This window comes from Balaenoptera acutorostrata, chromosome 7 (genome assembly GCF_949987535.1).
Source record: "Balaenoptera acutorostrata chromosome 7, mBalAcu1.1, whole genome shotgun sequence".
Classification (NCBI taxonomy): Eukaryota; Metazoa; Chordata; class Mammalia; order Artiodactyla; family Balaenopteridae; genus Balaenoptera; species Balaenoptera acutorostrata.
Window position 1 is genome coordinate 24,527,600 of NC_080070.1, and position 24,122 is coordinate 24,551,721.

At 53.8% G+C, this 24,122-nt stretch overlaps 1 protein-coding gene across 3 annotated transcripts in view; it reads left to right on the forward strand.

Annotated features, from left to right (window-relative positions):
- IMPDH1 (inosine monophosphate dehydrogenase 1) overlaps positions 1–24,122 on the forward strand; it is a 60,501-nt gene that overhangs the window by 33,948 nt on the left and 2,431 nt on the right. The window contains exons 1-12 of one of the 3 annotated variants that reach the window (XM_057550310.1): positions 9,805–10,072; positions 14,174–14,272; positions 16,383–16,431; positions 19,311–19,412; positions 19,556–19,630; positions 19,938–20,144; positions 20,296–20,383; positions 21,216–21,415; positions 22,061–22,151; positions 22,379–22,474; positions 23,463–23,606; positions 23,701–23,845. In XM_057550310.1, the coding sequence (XP_057406293.1) occupies positions 9,903–10,072; positions 14,174–14,272; positions 16,383–16,431; positions 19,311–19,412; positions 19,556–19,630; positions 19,938–20,144; positions 20,296–20,383; positions 21,216–21,415; positions 22,061–22,151; positions 22,379–22,474; positions 23,463–23,606; positions 23,701–23,845 (1,466 nt within the window). In that variant the 5' untranslated portion in view covers positions 9,805–9,902. Of the gene's footprint in view, positions 1–9,804; positions 10,073–14,173; positions 14,273–16,382; positions 16,432–19,310; positions 19,413–19,555; positions 19,631–19,937; positions 20,145–20,295; positions 20,384–21,215; positions 21,416–22,060; positions 22,152–22,378; positions 22,475–23,462; positions 23,607–23,700; positions 23,846–24,122 lie in introns of those variants that run through there. The other 2 variants (XM_057550312.1, XM_057550311.1) reach the window with 2 other exon arrangements.

Consider the following 24,122-nt stretch of genomic DNA (forward strand, 5'->3'; position numbering starts at 1 on the left):
ATCAGCTCTGCCACTCACTATACGTATGATTTTAAGCAAATTAAAAAACCCTCTTCATACATACTTATTAGAATGGCAAAAAAAGCAAGCAAGCAAAAACCCCTGACCATACCAAATATTGGCAAGGATACAGAGCAACTAGAACTGGGGATGCAAAATGGTATGGCTACTTTGGAAAATAGTTTAGCAGTTTCTTATAAAATTAAACAACATTCGCTGTGTATCCCACTCCTATTTGCCCAAGAGATATGAATCCTTATATTTACATAAAAACCTGTAACCCTCGTCCCTCAGTATCCTCAGGGGATTGGTTCCAGGACCCTCAGCAGATACCAAAATCCACAGATGCTGAAATTCCTTATGTAAAATGGCGTAGTATTTACATGTAACCTAAAGCACATCCTCCCATATACTTTAAATCATCTCTAGATTACTTATGTTACGGAATACAATGTAAATAGTTATAAATACAGTGTAAATGCCATGTAAATAGACTCCACGTGGCAAATTCAAGTTTTGCTTTTGGGAACTTTCTGGAGTTTTTTTTTTTCCAACCAAGCTATCTACTGTTGGTTGAATACTGTGGATACAGAGGGCTGACTGCCCGTGAATGTTTTTAGAGGTTTTATTCATAACTACCAAACGTCCTTCAGATGATAAGTGGATTAACAACCTGTGGTTGAAGGAACTACTGATATAGGCAGCAGTCTGGATGAATCTCAACTGCATTATGCTAAGTGAAAAAGGTCAGACTTGAAGGGCTACATATCGTATGATTCCACTTATAGGACACTCTGGAAAAAGCAAAGTTATAGAAACAGAAAACAGATTAGGGGCTGCCAGGGACCAGGGGTGGCAGGGGTACAGCTGGCTACAAAGGGGCAGCATAAAGTAATGCGGGGGCTTCCCTGGTGGTGCAGTGGTTTAGAATCTGCCTGCCAATGCAGGCGACACGGATTCAATCCCTGGTCCGGGAAGATCCTACATGCCATGGAGCAACTAAGCCCGTGCGCCACAACTAATGAAGCCTGAGCACCTAGAGCCCGTGCTCCGCAACAAGAGAAGCCACCACAGTGAGAAGCCCACACATCGCAACGAAGAGTAGCTCCCGCTCACCGCAACTAGAGAAAAGCCCGCACGAAGCAGTGAAGACCCAACGCAGCCAAAAATAAATAAATAAAATAAATAAATTTATTTAAAAAAAACACTTCCTCAGCCAGTTTCCTCATCTATAAAATTAATATTTCTACCTGATAGTTTGTCGTGTGGAATGATTTAATATAAGTAGAGTATAGCATAGTGTTGGACGCTCAGTGGACAGTTAGCTCCTGCCAGGACACTAGATCTGGCTGAACCCCTCCATGTGGTCTTGGGAAGACCACCTCGCCCCTCACATTTTTTGTCTGCAAAATGAAAGAGCTGGATCAGATGAACTCTCAGATCCCTCCGAGTCTGGCAAGGACTTAACGACACTCCTTGATGGTTGGAAGCACTAAGAATAATAACGTGTATGTGCAGCTCTTGATATTTGTCAAAGCTCTTTCAAGTAACTTACTTCATTAGTTACCTCACCTTTTGTTTAATATGTTCCGTCACAATGACAATCAAGCTTCAGAAAAACAAATGATGAATTACCGGAAGCAGAAGCCAAGGTGTGATGGGCCGGGGAGTGGACACACACGTGCAGAGAGGCCCCGGTTCAGCGTGGCCGCAGCAACTCCCACCTGCTCGCGATGTTAGGGACACACTGCCCAGGGCTGGGGCCAGGTGCCAGGAACTCACTCCCCATGCCAGCCCCATGCCAGGGCGGCAATGGCAGAACTGCCAGTGAGCTCGGTGGTCTTGTCACAGACACCCCGCTCCAGGGTCCCTCCCCCAGCTGGCTCAGGTTTCTAGGCTGAAGGTCAGTGGTGATGTAAGCTTTCCGAACCACTTCCTAAATATGCTCTCAGTCTTGGGAGAGTTCTTTTTGTTAGCTGGAAGCTAAACAGGGCAGTATCTCCCAGCATTTTAGGACTGCAGATATAATGCCCTTTTTCCTTTCTTCAGTGTATGTAGGGAGAAGGAGCCTAGGGCATCCCAGTGCAATCTCACCCTGGCCTGGGGTCCTCAGGCCCACCTCTGTACCTTTGAGGGGGAGAACTGTTGCCTCCCCACCTCACCCCCAAGCTGCCCTTTTGGGTACTTTGGTGCCTTAGCCTCCCCCAGTGGCTCTGGGCTGAGGTCCAGCTGCACCTAAGGGAGGGGAAGCCGGTGCTGTGGGTACAGGGCCTGCCTGCAGGTAACCAGGTGCGGCTGAAGCCTGCAAGGGGCCCTGGGGATTTGCCAAGAGGCCCAAGTCTCCAGCAGGGAGCCTGGGCAGCCCTCACCCTGAGGACGGAGTTGGGGTCGGAGCTGGAGGACTTGGGGGCAGGGGTGGAAACAGGAGAGCAGATGATTCCTCTCCAAGCATCCCCTCATAGTCACAGACTGAGTGGGTGGGGCAGGAGGGAGTACAGCCTGTGGGAACCAGCAGGGTCTCAAGGCCTGGGAGCAGGGGGGAGGTGACACTCCCAGTGGTACCCTTGGATGGATTAGGCAAGTGGGAGGCTATGCCTGGGGGTGGAGGGAGGCTTGGGGAGGTGAGGTGGGCATGGGGCTACCACTCCTGTGACTGGGCCCTCCCCCTCGTCTCCCTCCCTCCCAACATCCAGGCCTCCAGTCCAAGGAGGAGGTGGAGGCCCCATTCACCTCTCTCCACTGCCCTCTGTCCCACTGCCCCCTGTGACCTGGCAGGAGGCAAGGGGCAGGGGCTGGCAGGCAGGGAGGGAGGGGGGCTCTTTCCAAACTTGGGAAAGTTGATCCCCAATGACCCTCCCTCCCTGGATGGGCACATCATCCCCTTCCCGCCTTCAGTTCCCTCGGGGCACCCTGGGGACTGAGAAGCACCCACAGTAGCCACTCCCCAGGCCACACCATGCAGTGACCAGGGTGGGGGGCCTGCCCTGACACCCTGGGCCCAAACTGGCCCCACCGGTGCCCTGCGTCCCTCTGCTCAAGCCCCAGGCAAGAGGCAGGAGTGGGTTGGGGTGAAGGCCGGGGTTTGTTGTGGCTGTGATAATGTCAGGGCCTCCCAGTCAGGAGAAAAGTGCAGTCTGCACATTGCTTACATTTTTCTTATGCAGCCAGGCTGGGAAATGGTTGGAACTAAAAGAGTGGGAGGGTGGACAAACTGTCCTCAAAGACAGGATTTTGGTGCCACCTGTGCCCCTGGGGGTGAGGGGAAGGGCATCTCCGTGGGGATCCAGTGCAGAGGATGCTGTGGGCGTGGGCACAAGGAGTTGCTGTGGTCTTGGCATAGATGTTTCCTGGACCAGTGATCTCCACCCACCGCCCCAATCCACGCTCCACGCTCACCCATGCGCCAACCCTACATGACCAGAGCCTCATCCTCACTGGAGATGCAAAAGCAATCAATAACTGGGTGACACATGGCAAAGCTATCAATCTATTTAAGCCCTGGGATAAGGAGGGGTGAGGGAGAAGAGTCATGAGGCCGGCACCGGGGTCCCGCTTCCTCCCATGGACCCCATCCTTGGATGTGGATGGCCGGCAGGCGTGGGAGTGAGACCCATGTTTGGGGCTCTGCCTCCCTCAGGACCTCTAATCTAATCTCCAGGGTGCTCCTTCTCCTCTGACCTCACCCCCCTCCTCCTCAATGTTTAGGGCACAGGTGAATGATTCCTTGACTCTGTGAAGCCTGCAGCTGCCCCTGGCAATCCACTTGGTGCTTCTCCCAAGTCCCAGGCCCCGCATCATCTCAACTAGCCTAGAACAGCTGCCCTTTGTTCTCCTTTTCACCCTTTTCTGACCCTGTTCCCAGATGCTTTGCCTCCGGGTCTTTTCTTCCCTAAATGTACACTGGAGAGGAAAGACTCCAGGTGGTCAGAACAGACTTGGGAAGGGGGGTTTGTGATGGTTCCCTAGGACCCTGGACCCTCCCTCCTCAGATCAGCATCGGCCTTTGTCCTCACAGCACCTTGGTCTAGTCTCCTCAGAGTGTCTGAGTGGGAAACTCCTGGTTCTCCCTTTCCCTCCACCAGGTGAGATTTTCTCTCCATTTCATCTGTTCTGGAGACCTACCTAAGACCTACCTGTCCCCGCTCCTCGCCCCCCCTCCCCCGCCCCCCCCCCTCCTGGGCATGGTGATCATGTGACAGCACCACAGCCAGCCAGAAGCTGCTCTGTTTCTGTTGAGCAACTGGCTGCTCTTCCCCCAGCTAGCCTGTTGACTGACTATTAATTTTGAGTTAGTGTTCTTTAGAACGTGATTCCGTTTTCTACCAGCCTTTCTCTCCATTTCTGGCTTGAGAAGTGTGTGAGTGTGTGTGCGTGTTTAGATTTCTACAGGGTGTCCTTTCAAATAAAGAAATAGTGATCTTCCAGAGTAGGACAGCTGGATTCAGGACAGAAGGAAGCTTTTGTTTGGGTGATGCGTCTCATGGCAGATACCGGTCCAGGGTGGGACCATGGCTCAGGTGAGGGGGACTACGGTGGAGAAAGCCCAGGGCCCGGGCAACAGGAGGACTGGCTTCTTCTCCAGCTCAGAGACCATCACAGGATCTGCTCTGAAGCTTTCTGTGCTTTGGTTTCCTCATCTGTCACCTGGAGATGTGACACCACCAGCCTGACCCAACCCACAGAATGTGGAGTGGAGATAATGCTCCATCCAGGATGGCCCGCTCACTGTTCCAGAAACCTCCTAGTTCACCTCACCTCAGCACTTTCGCCCGTGCAATATTCCCTCCTCGGAATGTCCCCTCTAGGCCCCCTCCCTTCCTAAATCCTAACTCCTTCAGAGACCCAGGCAGGTCCTTTTTCCTCTGTGAAATTGTCCCTGATTACTCCAGCTATAGCATTGGGTCTCTTCTTGCAACTTCTATAAACATAGTTGGCATTACCAACGAGAACGTAATTGCTTTATATTGGGGATTCTCAACCTCAGTGCTATTGACATTTTGAGCTGGATAATTCTTTGTTGTAAGGGGTTAGCCTGTGCATTTTAGGATTTCAGCAGCATCCCTGGTCCGTACCCACTAGATGCCCGCAGCACCCCTCTGGTTGTGACAACCAAAAAAAACCAATTGCAAAAGTATCTTTTCAGAACACGCAGGAGCATCCCTAACCAAAAAATGTCTTCAGACATCTCAAAATGAACCCTGGGGGCAGAATTGTCCCCAGCTGGGAACCATTACTTTATATTGTTATTTAGCTTTTAATATTTCATTTTCCAGGCTAGATTCCTTTGTGTGCCCTAATGTGCCTAGCACACTATTATACACGTCAAGTGCTCCATAATTATCTGTTGAACAAATCAATGCACACTTTACAAATGTTAGAAGTGCAAGTAGAAGTTATTATGATAGCTACCTTTGGGCCTAAGTTACGCTTTTATGGATTGGAGATATTCATATTTGCTTCTAAAAGGTCAGTCCACTTTCTTCCCACCATCAGATCTTGAGGAACAATTGTTGGCAAGGAACTTTGCTCTATCAACTGCAGAAACTTTGTTATAATAAATGGAACCCACAATAAAAATATTTCCAAGCTAAACTCCACTTATTTCAAGTGATACTTAGATCAAAATCTGAATCACAAAATAATCTGAACTATCTTTTGAAGTCCCCTGCGATGGGCTATATACCTTGTATTAGATTCTCCGCTGATGGTGTCAGGTTCTGTACGCGGGAAGAGAAGATGAGAGTTACTAGGAAGATATTTAAAGACTCAGGTGTTGAAGGAAACAGGCCCAGGGCCTTTCCTGGGCCCCACCAATCAACGCTCCCTGCCTGTGAACAAGCTGCTTACCCTGCCTGAGCCTCAGTTTCCCTGCCTGAAAAATAATAAATAATGGGAAGTAGGATTAATGAGAAAAGTATGCCAAGTGTCCATCCTAGTATCTGATGCGTATATACTCAATTAATTTTGGTCTTTGATTTGGTCTTATAGTTATCCTTGCTTTTTCCCCCCTCCTACATTGTAGGTAACTCTAGGGCAAGAGCTGTATCTAATTCCTCTTTGCACCCCTCTAACACCCAAGCACAGCACCTTGCCCATAGGTGTTCCATACATTTTTTATTTTTTATTTTTTTGGCCGCACCGCACTGGCATGCGGGACCTTAGTTCCCTGACCAGGGATTGAACTCATGCCCCTTGTAGTGGAAGCACAGAGTCTTACCACTGGACTGCCAGGGAAGTCACATTCCATACATTTTTTAAAGGTTTTTTTTTTATGTGGACCATTTTTAAAGTCTTTATTGAATTTGTTACAATATTGCTTCTATTTATGTTTTAGTGTTTTGGCCGTGAGGCATGTGGGATCGACCAGGGATTGAACCCGCACCCCTTGCATTGGAAGGCAAAGTCTTAACCACTGGACCGCCAGGGAAATCCCTCGTTCCATACATTTTTTTTAATGTAATTTTAAAAAATTTATTTATTTTATTTATATTTGGCTGCGTTGGGTTTTCGTTGCTGTGCGCAGGCTTCTCATTGTGGTGGCTTCTCTTGTTGGGAGCACGGGCTCTAGGCGTGCGGGCTTCAGTAGTTGTGGCTCACGGGCTCTAGAGTGCAGGCTCGGTAGTTGTGGCACACGGGCTTAGTTGCTCCGCGGCATGTGGGATCTTCCTGGACCAGGGCTCGAACCCGTGTCTCCTGCATTGGCAGGTGGATTCTTAACCACTGCTCCACCAGGGAAGCCCTCATTCCATACGTTTTTGATGAATGGACTATGCACCTGACTTCAGGAAGTCTGGAAGGTAAAGAAATGCAGACACACTAGCACCTGGACTGACCACCATCCCTCAGTCTTATAGCCCCATGTTAACTGCATCCTAATCCTATAAATGTATTTGATTCATAAACTTTCAAACTGGAAAGGACTTTCTACAAGATCAAATCCAATACTCTCATTTCTCAGATGAGGAGGCCCCGTGAGGATACATAACTCTTTCACGTACAAAAAACCAAAACAGTCCATTGTCCTGTGGCTTTAGGAAAATTAAGTAGTTTTTCTTTAGTTCCCGTTTCTTCAAATAGTTCCTCTGGACCAGAGTCTCTCAATATCAACTACTGACATTGGGATTGGATAATTCTTTGTTGTGAAGGGCTGTCCCATGCACTGTAGGAGTTTAGCAGCATCTCTGGCCTCTACTCACCAGACACCAGTAATATACTCCCTCCCCCCTTAGTTATGACATTCAAAAATGTCCCCAGACATCACAAATGTCCTGAGAACCATGGTATAGAAATTACTACAGGTAAAATCCCTTCATATGACACACTGAGGCCCTCAGGTTATGTGATTGTTTTAATGAATAGTTTGCTGGTAAATCTCATTTGTAGCCAACAAACTCTGGAGAAAAGACAGAACCACTCTGTAAGTGAGACCAGGTCTCAGTCATTGCTGGGACCCACTCACCATATATGTGTGTGTCATTTATTTTTCATATTCTGCCTACCTCCAGGGACCTTTGAAGTGGACCCTGACTCATTTCTTTCTCAGAACAACTGGCTATGTTCTGTGCGTTGCCCAGGAGTCTGGGCTGTGTGGAGAGGGGTCCTCCCCTGTCAGAGCCCTTTTCACATTGTACTCTCACTGCCTGTTTGTCTTTCTGCCCCAGGGGACGTTAAGGCCCACAGCAGCAGAGACAATCACCATCTTGTTCACCATGCACTCCCAGTTGGCACATAGGAGGTGCCCAATAAGCATTTATTGAATGAATATGTAATAGAAATTATAATATATTGCATTTAGTTGTGGGTCAAAAGCGTAGAACTTAGCCACAGCTTACTTAGCTTAAAATAATCATTACTTCTGTTTATTAAGAGCCTACCATGAGCCAGGAAGTTTACCTGTGTTATCTCACTAATGGCAAAGCAACCTTATGAGATACATATTGTAACTCCATTTGAAAGATGAGGAAACTGAGGCTCAGAGAGAGATTGTGACTTGGGTAATTATATAAGAATTATATATAATATAATATATGTAAGAAGCACAGATTTGGACCAAGGCCCACCTAACTGCCAGTCCCAGTCCTCTTTGATATACTACGCCTCCTGTTTACAGTCATAAACCTGTGTTTTGGCTCTTTCTGTGTCTAGAATGATCAGTTCACAAATAGGGACCAGAAAAATGACTTCATCACTGCGTATAATTTAGATTAGTCTGCCCTTGCCTCTTTGCGATACCTGCAGGAACATGGTAATAATCTTGCTCTACAAAATTGTCTTAGTCCATTCAGGCTGCTATAATAAAAATACCTTAGACTGGGTGGCTGAAACAAGCATTTTTTCCTCACAGTCTGGAGGCTAAGTCCAAGATCAAGGCACTGGCAGTTTTGATGTCTAGTGAGAGCTCACTTCCTGGTTCATAGGCGCTGTGTCCTTTCATGGTGGAAGGAGTGAGGGAACTCTCTGGGGTCTCTTTAATAAGGACACTGATCCCATTCATGAGGGCTCCACCCTCATGACCTAATCACCTCCCAAAGGTTCCAACCCCAAATACCATCACATTGGGGATTAGGTTTCAATATATGACTTTTTTTTTTTTTTAGAAGTGGATTTATTTAGAGAGAAACACACTCCACAGACAGAGTGTGGGCCATCTCAGAAGGTGACAGTGGCCTCAATATATGACTTTTGAGGAAACACAAACATTCAGTCTGTAGCAAAAATAATTGTCTATAATGGCATTCACGTGGCTGAGCTGTCAGAGAAATTGTTTTGATCTCGAATCTGGGGAGTTGGTGTGTACATGTATAAGAAAAGGTACCAGGCAGGATAAAATCCAAGATCTTACCATTGCGTAAATGCAATTTCCTTTGTGAAATAGTTGCTGAAAAGTCTGACCCTTAACTCTGCCTCCTTAAAATGCATCTTAGCCCACAGTCGTTTAGTGTTTACCATTTGCTCCCTCAGATTGTCAGATTTTTGTGGAAAAAAAAATATATATATAGTATGAGAATTGTCAACTGTTTATTTTCTATCTATTCTGTTTCCTTAAAGAGATTGCCTGAGGGCAAGGACTCTTACTTGCCAACTCTGCTAGGTGCTCAATCACTGTTGCTAGTCATAACAATTATGAAAGAGGAAAAAGTATGCTTTCTAGTCAGCAGATGAAGAAGTTTGAGCACCTGTGTGCTCAACCCCACTCCCTGGTTATGGGGTACCCCAGGCAAGGGAAGACAAGGCCCTTTTCCTTAAGGAGCCTGCAGTCTTATTTGTTCCTTCCTCAGGTAGTGGCAGGTAAGGGCTAAGGAAAATCCGTTTTCCTCCTGTCTAAAGGAGTGTGTTGAGCAGGCAAAGGGGGCAGTAGGCAAAGGAAGATGGATAATCTCCCCGCCTATCTTGCTCTAGCAAGGTAGGTCTGCCGCTGGCCGGCAGGAGGCGATTCAAAGGACCGTGCCTTCGTTCGCAAGAGGCAGAGGCGCCCCCCACACAAGACGCGAAGAAAGCTCCGGCCGCTGATAATACTCTGCGCTCTTTTCTGGTTTTCCTTAGAAGGGGCCAGGAGAAACTGGAAGGTCCGGACGGCGGGAAAGGGTGGAGGTCCTCTGCAGTTCCACTTCCGTCTCCCAGTATCCTGTGGCTGATCCGGGGATGGGAGAGACGGGCTGAATCTGGGCAGCCGCGAAGAGTGGCCGGTGGGAGAGCGTTGCCAGCGCGGAAAGCCCAGCGGACTCCCTCCCCCGAGCGACCCGGTCCCCGGGACTCGAGTCCCGCCCCCGGCACGCAGGCCCCGCCTCGGCGGCCCCGCCCCTTCCCCGGACCAGACTGGGCTGCGCTCACTCCCTAGCCCGGGCCGGGGAGCCTCTAGGCGGAGAGGCTCCCGCCCACCCGCCCTGAGCCGCGGCGTCCTCATGGAGGAGCCGCGCGCTCCGCCAGCCGGGTCGGGGCCGCTCCGACCGCCGCTGCAGGGAGGCGGAGCCGCCGATGTTCCGGAGCCCGGAGCCCGGCAGCACCCGGGACACGAGACGGCGGCGCAGCGGTACAGCGCCCGCCTGCTGCAGGCCGGCTACGAGCCTGAGAGGTGACGCCCAGGGCAGAGCGCGCGGGGCGCATCCGGGGCGGGCGCGGCGGCTCTGGGAACCAGGCAGCGCTGCGGGGGAGGGGAAGGGTAGGTCCCACCACCCATGCCTTCTTACCGCCTCAAGCTCTAACTTCCTGAAACCGGGCTCAGACGCTCCGCACCCAGCTTTGGTTGGGGGATGCAGGCGGGCACTGTGGAAAAGGTTCAGTGCTGTGTTGCACCGGGGAGCAGGTCGGAAGAACGATCCCTACAATTTTAGTCCTGGATCTGACCTCAACTACACACCCGAGCCAAGTGGCTACAACTCCTGGGGTTCAGACCGAGCCTATTGAAGTCCATGTCCAACTTTGCTTACTCCTCCTTAGCCGTTTCCTCCTAGAACTATCTTCAGAGTCTTCCTGGCAGGTGTAGGTGACCAGATGGAGGGCCTCCTCGGAGTCGAGTGAGGACACCGTCCCCTCCTCACCATTCACTGAGGTCTGATGAGGCGGCCAGTGCAGCTCACCCCAGGGTCTCTCCTAAGATTCAAAACCCCCTCTGCCCTTACCCTGCTGGGGTCTGTTAGGGTCCCTGGAGGAAGAGTGGAGGTGTTGATCTGGGTCCCAGGGGACTGACTGAAAAGGAGACAGTGGCTAATCTCTGGATTGTATCGCAGCTTGAAATGCAATCCCACTGTCCTTCCGGTCCAGAGGATTTGGACTTCTTTCCCTGTCCCATCTGTTGGTGCTCAGCAGCTTGGGGAGGTGACCTGGAAGCTGGGTTTGAGGGGGGTGGGGTGGGCGGTGGTCTGGGGGAATAAGCCCTGCAGCTCTGCCCAGGGGTTGGCCTCTTATGTAAGAACTTTTAACGGCTTAAGGGGCTGCTGGGTGAAGGCTGGCCCCTCCTGCCCCCGCAGGCTGGCTCTCTAGAATTGACTGTGGTTCTGGCAACTGTATCTTTCCTCCCATCCTAGAAATCCAGCTACTGGGGCTCAAGGTCCAGGGCAATAGAGAGAAGCTACAGGAGGTGAGGGAGTGTGCTGGGGCACACGGGGCCTTGATGGAAGCAGTGCCTTGGTTGGAGAAGGTATTGCAAAAGTATCATTTCAGAACACCAGGAACATCCCTTCTCCAGATTGTACTTCTGCACCTGTACTATCCCCACACCCCCACCAGACTCTGAAGAGCCTGTGTAAAACCTGAGACCCAGCCAGGTGGTGTAATGAGATTCAAAACCTGCTGGCTAGACCTCCATCTGCCATCACTAGCTTAAAGCTGTGGGAAGAGGACAGGGTTCCATGAGAAGTCTAGGTCTGAGGCCAGAGTTATTGCTCTCTGGCTTGAACTTGGGCAAACTATGTCCCCTAACCCAGGTCAACAATGTTATTAGCACTCCCCCACCCCACCTCTCCCCTCGGAAGTGTTTTGAAATCTTGTCCTTTCAAATAGCCCCAGACTAGAAAGAGACCTCTGGGCTCCCTGCCTGGATATGGGTGCCCCCCCCTGTCCTAAGGAAGGGGCTTGGGTCTGTTCTGTTCCGTTGCCCTCGCAGCTGCTAGGTGTGGAGCCTCAGGGGACCAACAGCCCTTCCTCGAGCTGAGGAGGCCACTGGTTGCCTGGTGTCTCCTCCCCATGGAGGAAGCAGTGGGGGGAAGATCAGGAAGAGGGAGGAGGAAAGCTGGGGGGGGGATTAACAGTTTCTGGAAGAGGACAGCCTAACGCAGGGCTGAGCTCAGCAGCTTAGAGTAATGAGGAGCCCTGACACAGGTCAAAGCAGGAGGAGGTGTGGAGCAGCAGGAGACGGGAGTGGGGCTGTGAGGTCTGTGGCCACCGGGAAGAGGACTCTCCCCACAACTCAGCCTGGCAGCCTCCTCCTCTGGTTCTGAGTTCTACGCTGGGGCAGGTGTCATACTAAGGTCAACTGAGATGGCAGAACCCAGCTGCTGTCCTGGGCCCCAGCCCTGGTGGAACCTTGAATAGTACCCTAGTTGCAGGAGATAGTGACCCAGAGCAGGTCCTTCAGAGACCCAGGGAGACCACAGGGGCAGCCCGGGTGCTGTGCCTGCAATGCTATCCTAGCCCCATCCTTCTATGGCTAGAAAGATGCCCAGGACAGCCCTGAGTGGCCAGGTGCTTTCTGTGGCTGGTCTCACTGCTCTGCCTCCAGGTGGCCAGTAGGAGGTCGTAGTGCTGGTCCCCTCAGGATGACCCTCCTCCCCATATGGCTCAGGCCCTCTGGATGAGTCTGTGAGTGCAGAGGGATCAAGTACGTCCCAGGCATCCCTAGCAAGTTGGCCCCAATCCCCACTCAGCAAAGAACCCCAGCAGGCCCTCTCCCCCACTTCTCAACACCAGAGGGCCTCCAGAGGCCCCCATCAGGAGCCTCCTTGGGGCTCCCTGGGTAGAGAGGGAAGCTTGGGCGCCTGTGATTTTTCTGGTCCCCCCACAGTAAGAAAGAGGGCACTGTGGACATCTGTGAGCCCCCTGCAGCACTCTCAGCCTCATGGGCCTCATCACCCCAGCTCTGTGGGAAGCCTCCCCTCCCCTCTGCACACAGATGGAACAGGCTGTGTTTTCCTGGCAGGGTCCCGGGGCGTCACTGGGGGGGCTGGGCATCCCAGGGAGTTTCCCTTGGGCCTGGCTGCCACCACACTGGTGAGAGGTAAACAAACCCAGCCTTGAGGGCTGGGGATGGAGGGAGTACCACAGACAGCCACCTTGCCAGGGAGAGGACTGTGTCCCTGGCCCAGCTTTCCCTCACTTCACCAAGAAATGAGCCGTAGGGACCATAGGAGGACAGAGGGAGGAGAGCGTGGCATTTGGGCCTGGGGCAGAGGGTGTGGGGGAGGGGTGGAAATCCGCTTTCTGGCTTCTGGTCAGGCAGTAGCGTTAGTAGTTCTGGTCACGCAAAGGGGGAGGGTCTGCCCCCTGACACCCCACCTCCTCCCATGTGAATCAACTTGCTACCTAATCTTACTACCTTCATGTAGAAATCTGGGTCTTGCTGGGCATCCAGGGCCACCAAATGTCTGCTTTGGGAAATTCTCAAAACTTCCCTAGCCTCTGCCCTAATTTATATGTATACATACTTGCCTAGGCCAGGCCTGTGATCCTCCCTCACCTTCCCACCATGCTACCCTCCCAAATAAAAGCAAACTTTCCCCTCTGGGGTTAAAACCCACGGTATCCACTCTACTTTTTGAGCTGGGGATGAGACAGGATGTAAGACTGAAGCATTGGATCAGGAGTCAGGTGTAGTACCTGTCTCCAACCCCTCCTGAACTGTAGGTTCTGCATCTGTAAAGCAGGGGTGGGGTGGGACACCTAATAATTGGCAAATACTAGATTGTAGAGTAAATGTGATCATTTATGAAAAACGCCTGTAAACTGCAGAGGGCTCCAAGGCCACCCAAAGGTCAGGGATTGTCATTGTTAAGGATGCCTGACCCCTAGGACTGATGCCCAGTTGTGGGGAGCGCGGGCGGGTGCACTGCCGGGAGGGTACAACCTCAAACTGCTGTGTTGGGGAGCTGTCAGCCCAAACCAGTTCCTCAGGGCTCCAGGCCCTGGTTAAAGTCTGAGCCTTAGTCTTGGGAAAGGTAAACCATGTGAGAGGTAACCCTGGGGCTGGGGAGTAGGGCCAGCGGAGACTCAGGCCGGCGGGGTCGGATGGCTTGGGGTGGCCCAGGATGCTGGCGGGCCTGGGGGAGGCGCTGCGGGGAGCCTAGGAGGCGGGACGTGGAGCGGCGGAGGGGGCGTGTCCCGGCCTGGCTCAGCCCCCTCCTCGCGTTGGATCCACACGTTCTCCCCCGCCCCGGTCCCGAGTGGCCGCTGTGCTACTGCAGGCGGCCCTGGGCGTGCGCGCAGCGGCGGCGGCTGGGCCGGGCTCCGCGGGGCTCTTTGTGCTGTTCCGGGTGGAGGCGGCGGGCTCCCGGGGGAGGGGCGGGAGGGGAGGGCGGCGCCCTGGGCCCGCCCCGCCGCTGCCGCAGCCCCCGCCCCCGGCCCTCCCAGCCCGCGGCGGCAGCGTGGCCGTGGCGCGGCGTCAGCAGTAGCAGCAGCGGCAGCAGCGGTAGCGGGGCGGCCCGCGCGGGTGTTTATGTCGGGTCGCGGTGTCTCCTGGCAGCATGGCGGACTACCTGATCAGCGGCGGCACCGGTTACGTGCCCGAGGATGGGCTCACTGCGCAGCAGCTGTTCGCCAACGCCGACGGCCTCACCTACAAGTAAGCGCTGGGGGCCTCGGCCCTACCTGGGTGCGCGCACTAACGCGCCGTGACCCCCCCCCCCGACTCCCGGCCCCGGCCCTGCACGTGCACAGCTCCCCCCTTGGTGACGCCCGCGTCCCCGGCCCGATTCGAGCGACTTGGGCGGGGGGCGGGGGGGGGAGGGCTGGGCAAGGGAAGGAAGGCGGCCCGCGCCGAGAGCAGACGGACGTGGCACAGCGACATCGCGGCCCTCGGTGCCATGCCCCGTTTCTGGCTAGATCCGGGTCCTGCCTGCCCCCTTCCTCCTCTCATGGGCATCTTGGCCGCATGGAGGGGCCTTGGGGCGTGTGGGAACGCGAGATGTGGGGGTAATGGAGACTTTCCAGACCTTGGTCCACGACACCCTCTCAACTCCCAGCGTCACCACGAGGGCAGAGGGGGCCCTGGAGCCCAGCTAAGGCAGCTGCTTGGGTGTTGCCCCCAGGAGATGCCCAGCTGGGCAGTTGGGATGGCTCTTTTTTTCCACCGTCCAGTCCAGTCTTCTTTCCACTTGTGCCCCTGGCTGCCTACAAGTTAGTACTGGTGCCCCCCGGGCATGAGTATTCTTTGACTATCACCCACCCAAGCCCACCTCACCCAGGAGTTTTGAGGAGGGCAAGACCTATCCATTTGCCTCTGGCTTAATGTGCTTTTCCGTGGGCCCTGGGCCAGTTGTCCTGTTGGCTGCAGGCCTGGCACTAGCTCTTCTTGTGGCTGCAGGACTGTGTCCATGCCAGGAAAGAGCATCAGGACCTGGGACTGGGGTGGAGTGAGGATGCTGGTGAGCCAGGAGCATCCCTGCCCTGTCTCCTGCTAGTTCCTGCTTTGCCTGTAAGCACTCCTGCTCGGCAGGCGGTTTCCCTGGACACCAGGATACCCAGTCAGTCCTGAGGAGTGTCTCCTCTTCCTTGTCAGAGTAGCTGGGGTGTGGGCCAGGTGAGGGGTGTATATAATACCTAGAAAATGCCAAGGGGCCCAGACTCCAGCATTTCTTCCCTGCCTCTAAGTGAGCCACAGAGGCCTCTTCACTGTACAGAAGAAGGGCTGCCTAGGGACAGGGGCAGTGAAGATTCTTTATTTCTTTGGTGGTCTTTGATGAGGGGGGATAGAGTATCTATGATATAGTTTCCGTGGAGTCTCCCAGGGAAACTTCCTAGGGAAATTGTTCTAGGCCTTGGGGCAAATTAAAGACCCCACCCCTCCCATCCACCCTGTAGCTTTTCCTTCCTGCCCTGGGGTGCCCGATGGCTTTGCTTAGTCTGGTTGGGGGTGTTCCTGAACACCATGGGGCATGTGCTTTTGGTTGTGTCTGTCTAGGCCCTGTGATTTCAGGGAGATTGAACCCGTCGGGGCTCCTGGGCAGTGGCACTGTGCTTTGCCTTACGCATGCAGGCCTGCATTCCCTTTCCACGCTAGTGTTGGCCACTACTGTGCTTTGGCTGGGCCCCCAGTGTCCTGGTCCTAACTATAAGGCCCCTTCCTCCCCTTTCCCATCCCAGGCCATGTCTGTTGGCTGCTCCCGTCCAACTGGGCAAACCTTTACCAATGCCTGCTCTGTCAGAACATGCCCCGCACTCAGCCCCCTGGGGTCCCTCTGTGCTGTTCTGAACCCTGTGTGACTCAGCAGCCCTGGCACTGGGCTGTGCAGCTTGCCCTGTGCTGTGTGGTGTTCATGCCATGCTGCCCTACTAAACTGTTCTCAGGTGTATTCTGTGTTTATTTATTGCCTCCCCCTCTCAAGATGGAGAAGTTTTCAAGGGCAGGCACCTTATCTGCTGTGTGCTGCATTATGGGAACGTCTAGGTTCCTAGACAAACTCTGAGCCCTGAAGACAATGGACATTTGGGGCCAACTGCCTTGGTGGCGCCCTAGGACCACAGAGCTTACGCCGCCTTTGGCTCTAGCTCTCTGGGCTAAAGTCGACAAGATGCTAGCGAGGGGCATGAGAGTGGTTCAGTCCTGACATGGCACAGGGCTCAGAGGCTCTGCCCATCTCCCCACCCCCGTGCTGCTTCCCCTGGTGTGGCAGGCCCTGCCCTTTTCAGGGACCCCTCCTCACCCAGGAACAGTCACTTTCCTCTCTTCACAGCGATTTCCTGATTCTCCCAGGATTCATAGACTTCACAGCTGATGAGGTGGTGAGTACCTTTTCCACTGATGGGGTAGAGGGGCTGTGTATGTGGTGCTAGAGGCTGATCTCTTGCTCAAGGGCAGGGTGTGGGAGAGACTTTTTCTTTCTTTCTTTCTTTTCTTTCTTTCTTCCTTTCTTCCTGTGTTGGGCCTTCATTGCTGTGCGCGCAGCCTTTCCCTAATTGCGGCGAGCAGGGGCTACTTGCAGTGCAAGGGCTTCTCATTGTGGTGGCTTCTCTTGTTGCGGAGCACAGGCTCTAGGCGCGCGGGCTTCAGTAGTTGTGGCTCGCGGGCTCTAGAACGCAGGCTCAGTAGTTGTGGCGCACGGGCTTAGTTGCTCCGTGGCATGTGGGATCTTCCCGGGCCAGGGCTTGAACCCGTGTCTCCTGCACTGGCAGGCAGATTCTTAACCACTGCGCCACCAGGGAAGCCCGACTTTTCTTTTTTTTAAAAGCTACACCTTGCCTCTTTTGCGGCTTGGGGGATCTTAGTTCCCCAACCAGGGATTGAACCCGGACCCTCAGCAGTGAGAGCGCAGAGTCCTAACCACTGGACCACCAGGGAATTCCCAGGAGAGACTTTTCTTGGGAATGTGGTGGATGTAACCTTTAGTGCTGTCAGAGAAACTGGCACAGTCAGTGGATTATGCCTAATGGGTTAGAGGCAGCTATGGGGATTTGGGGGTATCCTGAGAGGGGGGCCTGGCCTGAGGCCAGAGGGCTCACTGACAGAGCCTGAGGTGAGGTTCAGAAAGGCCCAGGGAGGGGGTGGGCATGCACGTGGGTGTGGCTGCTTTATTACTTACTGGATTTTGTCTGAAGTGCTAAGCAAAGACATCATAGAAGCCAGTAAGATTATGGAGACTTTGGAAGAGGTGGACAGACTTGTTTGTGGATCCATGATATATAAGAACTGGCAAGAGGGTTTGAAGAAGTTAGATTATGGGGGTTCCCTGGTGGCACAGTGGTTAAGAATCTGCCTGCCAATGCAGGGGACACAGATTCGAGCCCTGGTCCGAGAGGATCCCACATGCCACAGAGCAACTAAGCCCGTGTGCCACAGCTACTGAGCCCGTGCACCACAACTACTGAGCCTGAGCGCCACAACTGCTGAGGCCCATGTGCCTAGAGCCCATGCTCCGCAACAAGAGAAGCCACTGCAATGAGAAGCCCGCACACTGCAACAAAGAGCAGCTCCTGCTCACCACAACTAGAGAAAGCCCGCACGCAGCAATGAAGACCCAACACAGCCAAAAATAAATAAATAAAATAAAAAACATTAAAAAAAGGAAAAAGAGATGAGGTTTAAAAAAAAAAAAAAAAGTTAGATTGTGGACAAATATAAGGAAACAGTGCCTCCCTTAACTGGAGGGGCTCAGCAATAAACCAGGTGAATGACCAATGTCCTTTACACAATTAACATATGACAAACCTACAGGAGCCCAGGGGCTAATGCTGATGGGTGTAAGTCATTTCATGGAAAAGTTAGATTATTCTAACATGAATTAATACACATTAAAAAAAAAAAGTTTTTCTGTTGCTGTTATCATTGATATGTATTCAGGTCTGATTGTCATGAAATGCCAGAGGGCCCGAGTGTCCCTGGATCACTTATACGTTGGGGAAGCTCATGTCCAGCCTGTGTGGCCAGTGCTGACCCAGACATATTTTTCAGGGGGAAATTAGGACTATTCTGGATATTCCCCTTGTGACAGCAACCAGGAAGCCTTCTTGGTTTGGCTGTTCAGTTTCTGAGCACCCTGGCTTTGTGCCAGATCCTGGGCAGGGTGCAAGGAAGAGAGGGATGGGAGAAGCCCCCCTGGCCATCAAGGGTCTCCCTGTCCTGTGGCCTATGTCAGGAGGCTGTGGCTCTTCTCCTGTGCTAGGATCAGAGAGGAGAAGGGGGAGTTTTCTAGACTGCAGGGCCAGGGTTCTCAGCCGGAGTCTGGGAATGGACTGCAGGGGCCTTTGTGTCTCCAAAAAATTATATAGCAAAGTCTGTGTCTGAGGGTTTTGTGGGCTAGGATCCACAGCTGTTGGCCTGAATCTCAGAGGAATCTGTGATCTGGCCTTGGCTGCCACTCACAGGCAAATGCTTCCTGAATATCCTTGCAGTCCTGAGCTCTCCCTTGAGCTGCAGACCCTTAGTCACCTACTCCCCTGGATTGGATGTCTAACAGACTGCTTCCCACGCCTCCACGTTCCCAGTGCCCAGCATCTCCCACCTGGACCTGTCAGCAGCCTCCCTGGTGGTCTCTCTGTTTCACGCCTTGTCACCTAGAATCCCATCTCCACATCGGAACCCGAGTGACCTCTTTAAATCAGATCATGTCTCTCCTCCGCCTGAGGTCCTCCAGTGGATTCTCATCTCAAAATTGAATGCAAGCTCTTTTCAAGGCTGCATATCCTTGACCCGCCCCCTGCCTCTCAGCCCTCAGCTGCTGCCTCTTTCCCTCCCCTCCACTCTACTAGCTTTTTCTTTCTTAAATGCACCTCAGGGAGAATTGGAATCAGAGGCGGGGTTTCACACACAGCTCCCTCAGCCTGGAACAACAGTCCCTCTTTGGGGACTTTAACTTGATTAGTTTTCATTTGTCGCCTCCCAAGAAAGAGGTTTCCCTAATCCCCACATTCTTTCTCCAGTGGTCACTTTGCCTCGTTGGTTTCCTTTGGAGCCGTCATCCCAACTGGAATCACCTTGTGCACGTTTCGTGTGTGTCGTTTTTCCTTCCGAGTATAAGCTCTGGAAGAGGTAGCAGAGACTCATCCACCTTGCTCACTGCTGTATCCCCAGGGCCTGTCCTGGTGCTAGGTACATGTAGCAGCTCAGTGAATGTTTGTCGAATGAATGATAAAACTTTTCACATAGCCTGTGTCTCCATCTTCAGGACCTGACTTCAGCCCTGACTCGGAAGATCACGCTGAAGACGCCACTCATCTCCTCCCCCATGGACACTGTGACAGAGGCTGACATGGCCATCGCAATGGCTGTGAGTTGAGCACCTGGGTGGGGACCCCAGGGCCAAGAGGACCGAGTGGGGTGGGCGTCAGGAGGAATTGGAATCAGAGGTGGGGTTTGCAGAGTGAGGAGGGCTGGCCCCCTGGCTCTGACCATTCTTCCCTTCAACCCCAGCTGATGGGCGGTATCGGTTTCATTCACCACAACTGCACTCCAGAGTTCCAGGCCAACGAGGTGCGAAAGGTCAAGGCGAGTACCAGGCCCATCCTGAGAAAGAAGATGCCCTCTGGCAGCCTCCGCCTCACAGGCCCTCCCAACCTCCCATTGCCAGCTCTGCGGGCCGGTGCACTCCCTGGCTGGTGGCTGTGGGGTCTTGTCTGCCCTTCTCCACAGTGGGAGCGCAGGGCTCAGCCCTCGTTTCCCCACTGGCCTCTTGCCCCGTGGTGGGCCCTGGCTCCCCTGTGGCACAGCCAGGAGACCCTCGGCCCCCTGTGGCCAAACTGTACACACCTCCAGCTTTCTTCCAGCCTTTTCCTTCCCCTGTCTCTGCCCGCAGAAGTTTGAACAGGGCTTCATCACGGACCCTGTGGTGCTGAGCCCCTCGCACACCGTGGGTGACGTGCTAGAGGCCAAGATCCGGCATGGCTTCTCTGGCATCCCCATCACTGAGACGGGCACCATGGGCAGCAAGCTGGTGGGCATCGTCACCTCCCGAGACATCGATTTCCTCGCCGAGAAGGACCACACCACCCTCCTCAGTGAGGTACCCGCGGGGCAGGGAGAGCATGGCTGGGGCAGAGAGGACCGCACGTCCCGGGGCCTCAGGCCGATGCCTGTGACCAGGGACCAGAGGGAGGCCTGGCTCCCTTCTCTCTCACCTGCCAACCTGCAGGCAAATGTTCCTGGCCCCACAGGTGATGACACCGCGGAATGAGCTGGTGGTGGCTCCAGCGGGTGTGACACTGAAGGAGGCAAACGAGATCCTGCAGCGCAGCAAGAAAGGTACCAGGGAGGAGGCGGAAAATGCAAGAACCCCCCCTCCCCCAGCCCGGCTCCCTGTACCCCAGAGCCCCCTGTTCCTTCACAGCCTTGCAGGTTGCCCCTGCAACTAAGCTGGGCCTCAGGGAAGGTTTGAATAACGTCAGGCTGGAGCATGACTTCTGAGGTCTTTTTCCTGACTCAGGAAAGCCCATCCCTTATTTGGCATCTTCACAGTATATTTCCCAAAACGACTAGTCCTGTGAAACACTCATCATGAAAAAAGGGCTCCGTGTTCTTACAAGTCTGAAAAACGCTGCTTTCTGTATTCCCCATCTTGCATAAAGAATTGTATGTTACTTTATCAAAGGCTCTGAGAAGTCTTGCGGTTAAATTTATTTGACATTGAGGCTGTTGACATAATATCCATTAGGTCCCTGTGGGACCCACTGGGAAATGCTCCCCTGGCCCATACTGGATTGTTCTCTGGGGTGGTGTTGGGCAGGACACACGTTTCGCCCTGCAGGATAGCCTCGTGTTTGTGCCCTAGCTACGAGTTTTTTGACCACTGTGGCCTGTGGCCCTTCAGGGGAAAGGCTGCCAGTGCTCAGGGGCTGCCCACCGAGCCTGGCCAGGCCACAGGGCAGGAAGAGCTCCAGGAACTGGGTTTCTTTGCTTCCTGTTCCTTGGGCAGAGAGCCAGGCCCCTAGGAGCGCTTCCTGGGTGGGTGCTGTCACCTAGTGGTTGGCTTGGGTACTGCAGTGGAATCTCTGGCCTGGTCCATTTCATTCTCACTACCCCCCTACCCCACCCTCAGAAGCCTGCTCCTTCAATTCACCCCTGCGTTCCTTGTCAGGGAAGCTGCCCATTGTCAATGATAGAGATGAGTTAGTGGCCATCATTGCCCGCACTGACCTGAAGAAGAACCGGGACTACCCTCTGGCCTCCAAGGATTCCCACAAGCAACTGCTGTGCGGGGCGGCCGTGGGCACCCGTGAGGATGACAAGTACCGCCTGGACCTGCTCACCCAGGCGGGCGCCGACGTCATAGTGCTGGTACGGACACTGCCCTGGAGCAGGGGCGGCTCAGTAGAGTTGAGGCTTATGAAGACCAGCTTCACCTCTAATTAAGCCCGGGGTCAGAATTGGGAGAGTCACTGGTACTCTGACAGCTCAGAACAAACTGTGGACCCCTCTGGGGGCCCTTCGCACTCATAACTTGACCCTAACAGTTACCACTCACGTGCAGTGAGCACCTCGCACTTGCCAGGCGCTGCACTAAGGCGTTCATGCAGATGAACTCAGCCCTCACAGCAGCCCCCTGAGGTACAATCTCCATGCCCACTTGTCAGAGGGGGAAACCAAGGCTCAAGAGGTTAAGTAATTCTGTTTGGTTCGTGAGTTGGTGGCAAGTGGATACGACCACAGGCACCACCTCTTTGCTGTGAGAACCAGTCCATATTGTGGGTATGAAAGGGCTTTGTCTGCTCTGAGACTGTGTGTTAGTGGTGCTTAACCTTTGGGGGAAGGCAGGCCCCTTTGAGACTCTGCCGAGAACTGTCCAGTGTCTTCCCAGAAAAAGACAAAGGTGTATCCTCATACATCTTTGATACAATTTCAGGATTTGTCCACTTAAGACCCCCTCCCTCGGTGAGGATTCTCAGCCTCCACGCCTAAGCTTTCCTGTCGCCCTTCTCACAGGACTCATCCCAAGGGAACTCTGTGTATCAGATCGCCATGGTGCACTACATCAAGCAGAAGTACCCCCGCCTCCAGGTGATTGGGGGGAATGGTGAGTGCTGGCCCTTGCCCCCTCACTGTGTAACCTTTCTACGTCCTTTGGCGTTGCCTGGTGATGGCATCGCTCTTGGCATGGAGGGGCAGGGAGCTGAGTGAATGGGCTTTGGTCACAGCAGGTGAAGGGGAGGTGTAGACTGGGGTCCCAGGAAGCCCCCGGGCGGGGCAGGGGCAACCCATCCTCACACTGTTCCTCCTCTGCCACTCCCCCTCCCCCCGCAGTGGTGACAGCAGCTCAGGCCAAGAACCTGATTGACGCTGGTGTGGATGGGCTACGTGTGGGCATGGGCTGCGGCTCCATCTGCATCACCCAAGAAGGTGGGTGTCAGCAGGAGAGTGAGTGACTGCCACTTAGAACGCCCCGGTCGCCCTCGGCAGGCCCTGGGGCCTCAGTCTCGCTCCACAGATGCATGCAGAGTGCTCACTCAGCCCGGCCCCTTTCTGGGATGGTGGGTTCAGGGGTGACCCAGGCTCAGACTCGGCCTGTCTAGCCCACTGACTTGGGGGGAGGCAGGTGTAAGATGAGGTTACCGTGAGTTTGGGGTGTGTGCCAGTCTGCTTCTCAGATCCTGGTCAAGGAAGTCCAATCTGCGGGCCCAAGACTGGTGCATCTGGCCCCTTGGTCATGTCTGGTCACGTCTCCCAAACGCTGAATGACCCATTTGGTCTTCTCTGCCCAAAACATCTTCCCAGTTTGGTCTCTAAGCCTCTGCTTTTAACTGTCTACCTTCGCATTAGCTGACCCCTGAGGTGAGATGTGGGCCTTCTCCACAAATTAACAAATGTTAATTGAGGACCTACTGTGTGTCAGGCGGTGTTCTAAACCTTGGGGTGCAATAAGAACAAAACAAACAAAGGTACCACCAGAGAAGTTTTCTTTTCTCCTTTATCCAGCCTTGCATCCATCCTTAGATAAGTGCTGGTTCCTTAGAATTCTCACTTAGAAATGTAACACTTAAGGACCTTGGACAATTAAACTTAAAGAAATGCAAGCCAGTATCCCAAAGGAGGCTGTGAGTACCTAACTCTAGTAACTTAGTAAGGGAACTAGTGCCTGGAGAGAGGTGAGGCTGAGGCCAGTACTGATGCTGCCCCCGGGGTTCCCCGTAGTGCTCTTGTAGGTGGGGTGGTCCAGGTTCCTGGAGTGCGTTCACCTAGTGTTATTTGCTGCCACTTATTTTTTTGCCACATTAACATCCAGCCCTGTCCCTTTTCCCAAGTGGAGGTAGGGCATAAGGAGAAAGGGGCCTGTACTGCACCTGGCTCCCGTTGCTGTTGACGCCTTTATCTTGTGTACTGTCCCCAGTGATGGCCTGTGGTCGGCCCCAGGGCACTGCCGTGTACAAGGTGGCCGAGTACGCCCGGCGCTTCGGGGTGCCAGTCATAGCCGATGGTGGCATCCAGACCGTGGGGCATGTGGTCAAGGCCCTGGCCCTTGGTGCCTCCACAGGTGAGGGGGCAGGTCTGCCGGGGATCGGGCAGGCCGGTGGGGGGCGGTGGGAGGGCCATGGGGCTAGAGGCACTGACTCCCCCGACCACTGCAGTGATGATGGGCTCCCTGCTCGCTGCCACCACGGAGGCCCCCGGCGAGTACTTCTTCTCGGATGGTGTGAGGCTCAAGAAGTACCGCGGCATGGGCTCGCTGGACGCCATGGAGAAGAGCAGCAGCAGCCAGAAGCGCTACTTCAGGTGCCTGCCCCCAGCCCTGGCCCCAGGCAGAGCAGCTCCCAGCCCCTCAGGTCCACCCGAGCCTTTGACTGCCCAAGGTGGCACCCAGTCTCCACATTACAGTTCTGGAACCCAAGGCACAGGGCCCAAGTTGCAGACCTGGGATGGTGCTGGGGCCACCTGACTCGGAATCCATGCTTATTTATGCTGTAGCCCAGGGAGTGGCGGCTTTGGGGGTACTTCTGGGTGGTAGCCCCTCTGCTGGTACCCTTGAGAGGTGGGGTGGGGTCCCCTGAGC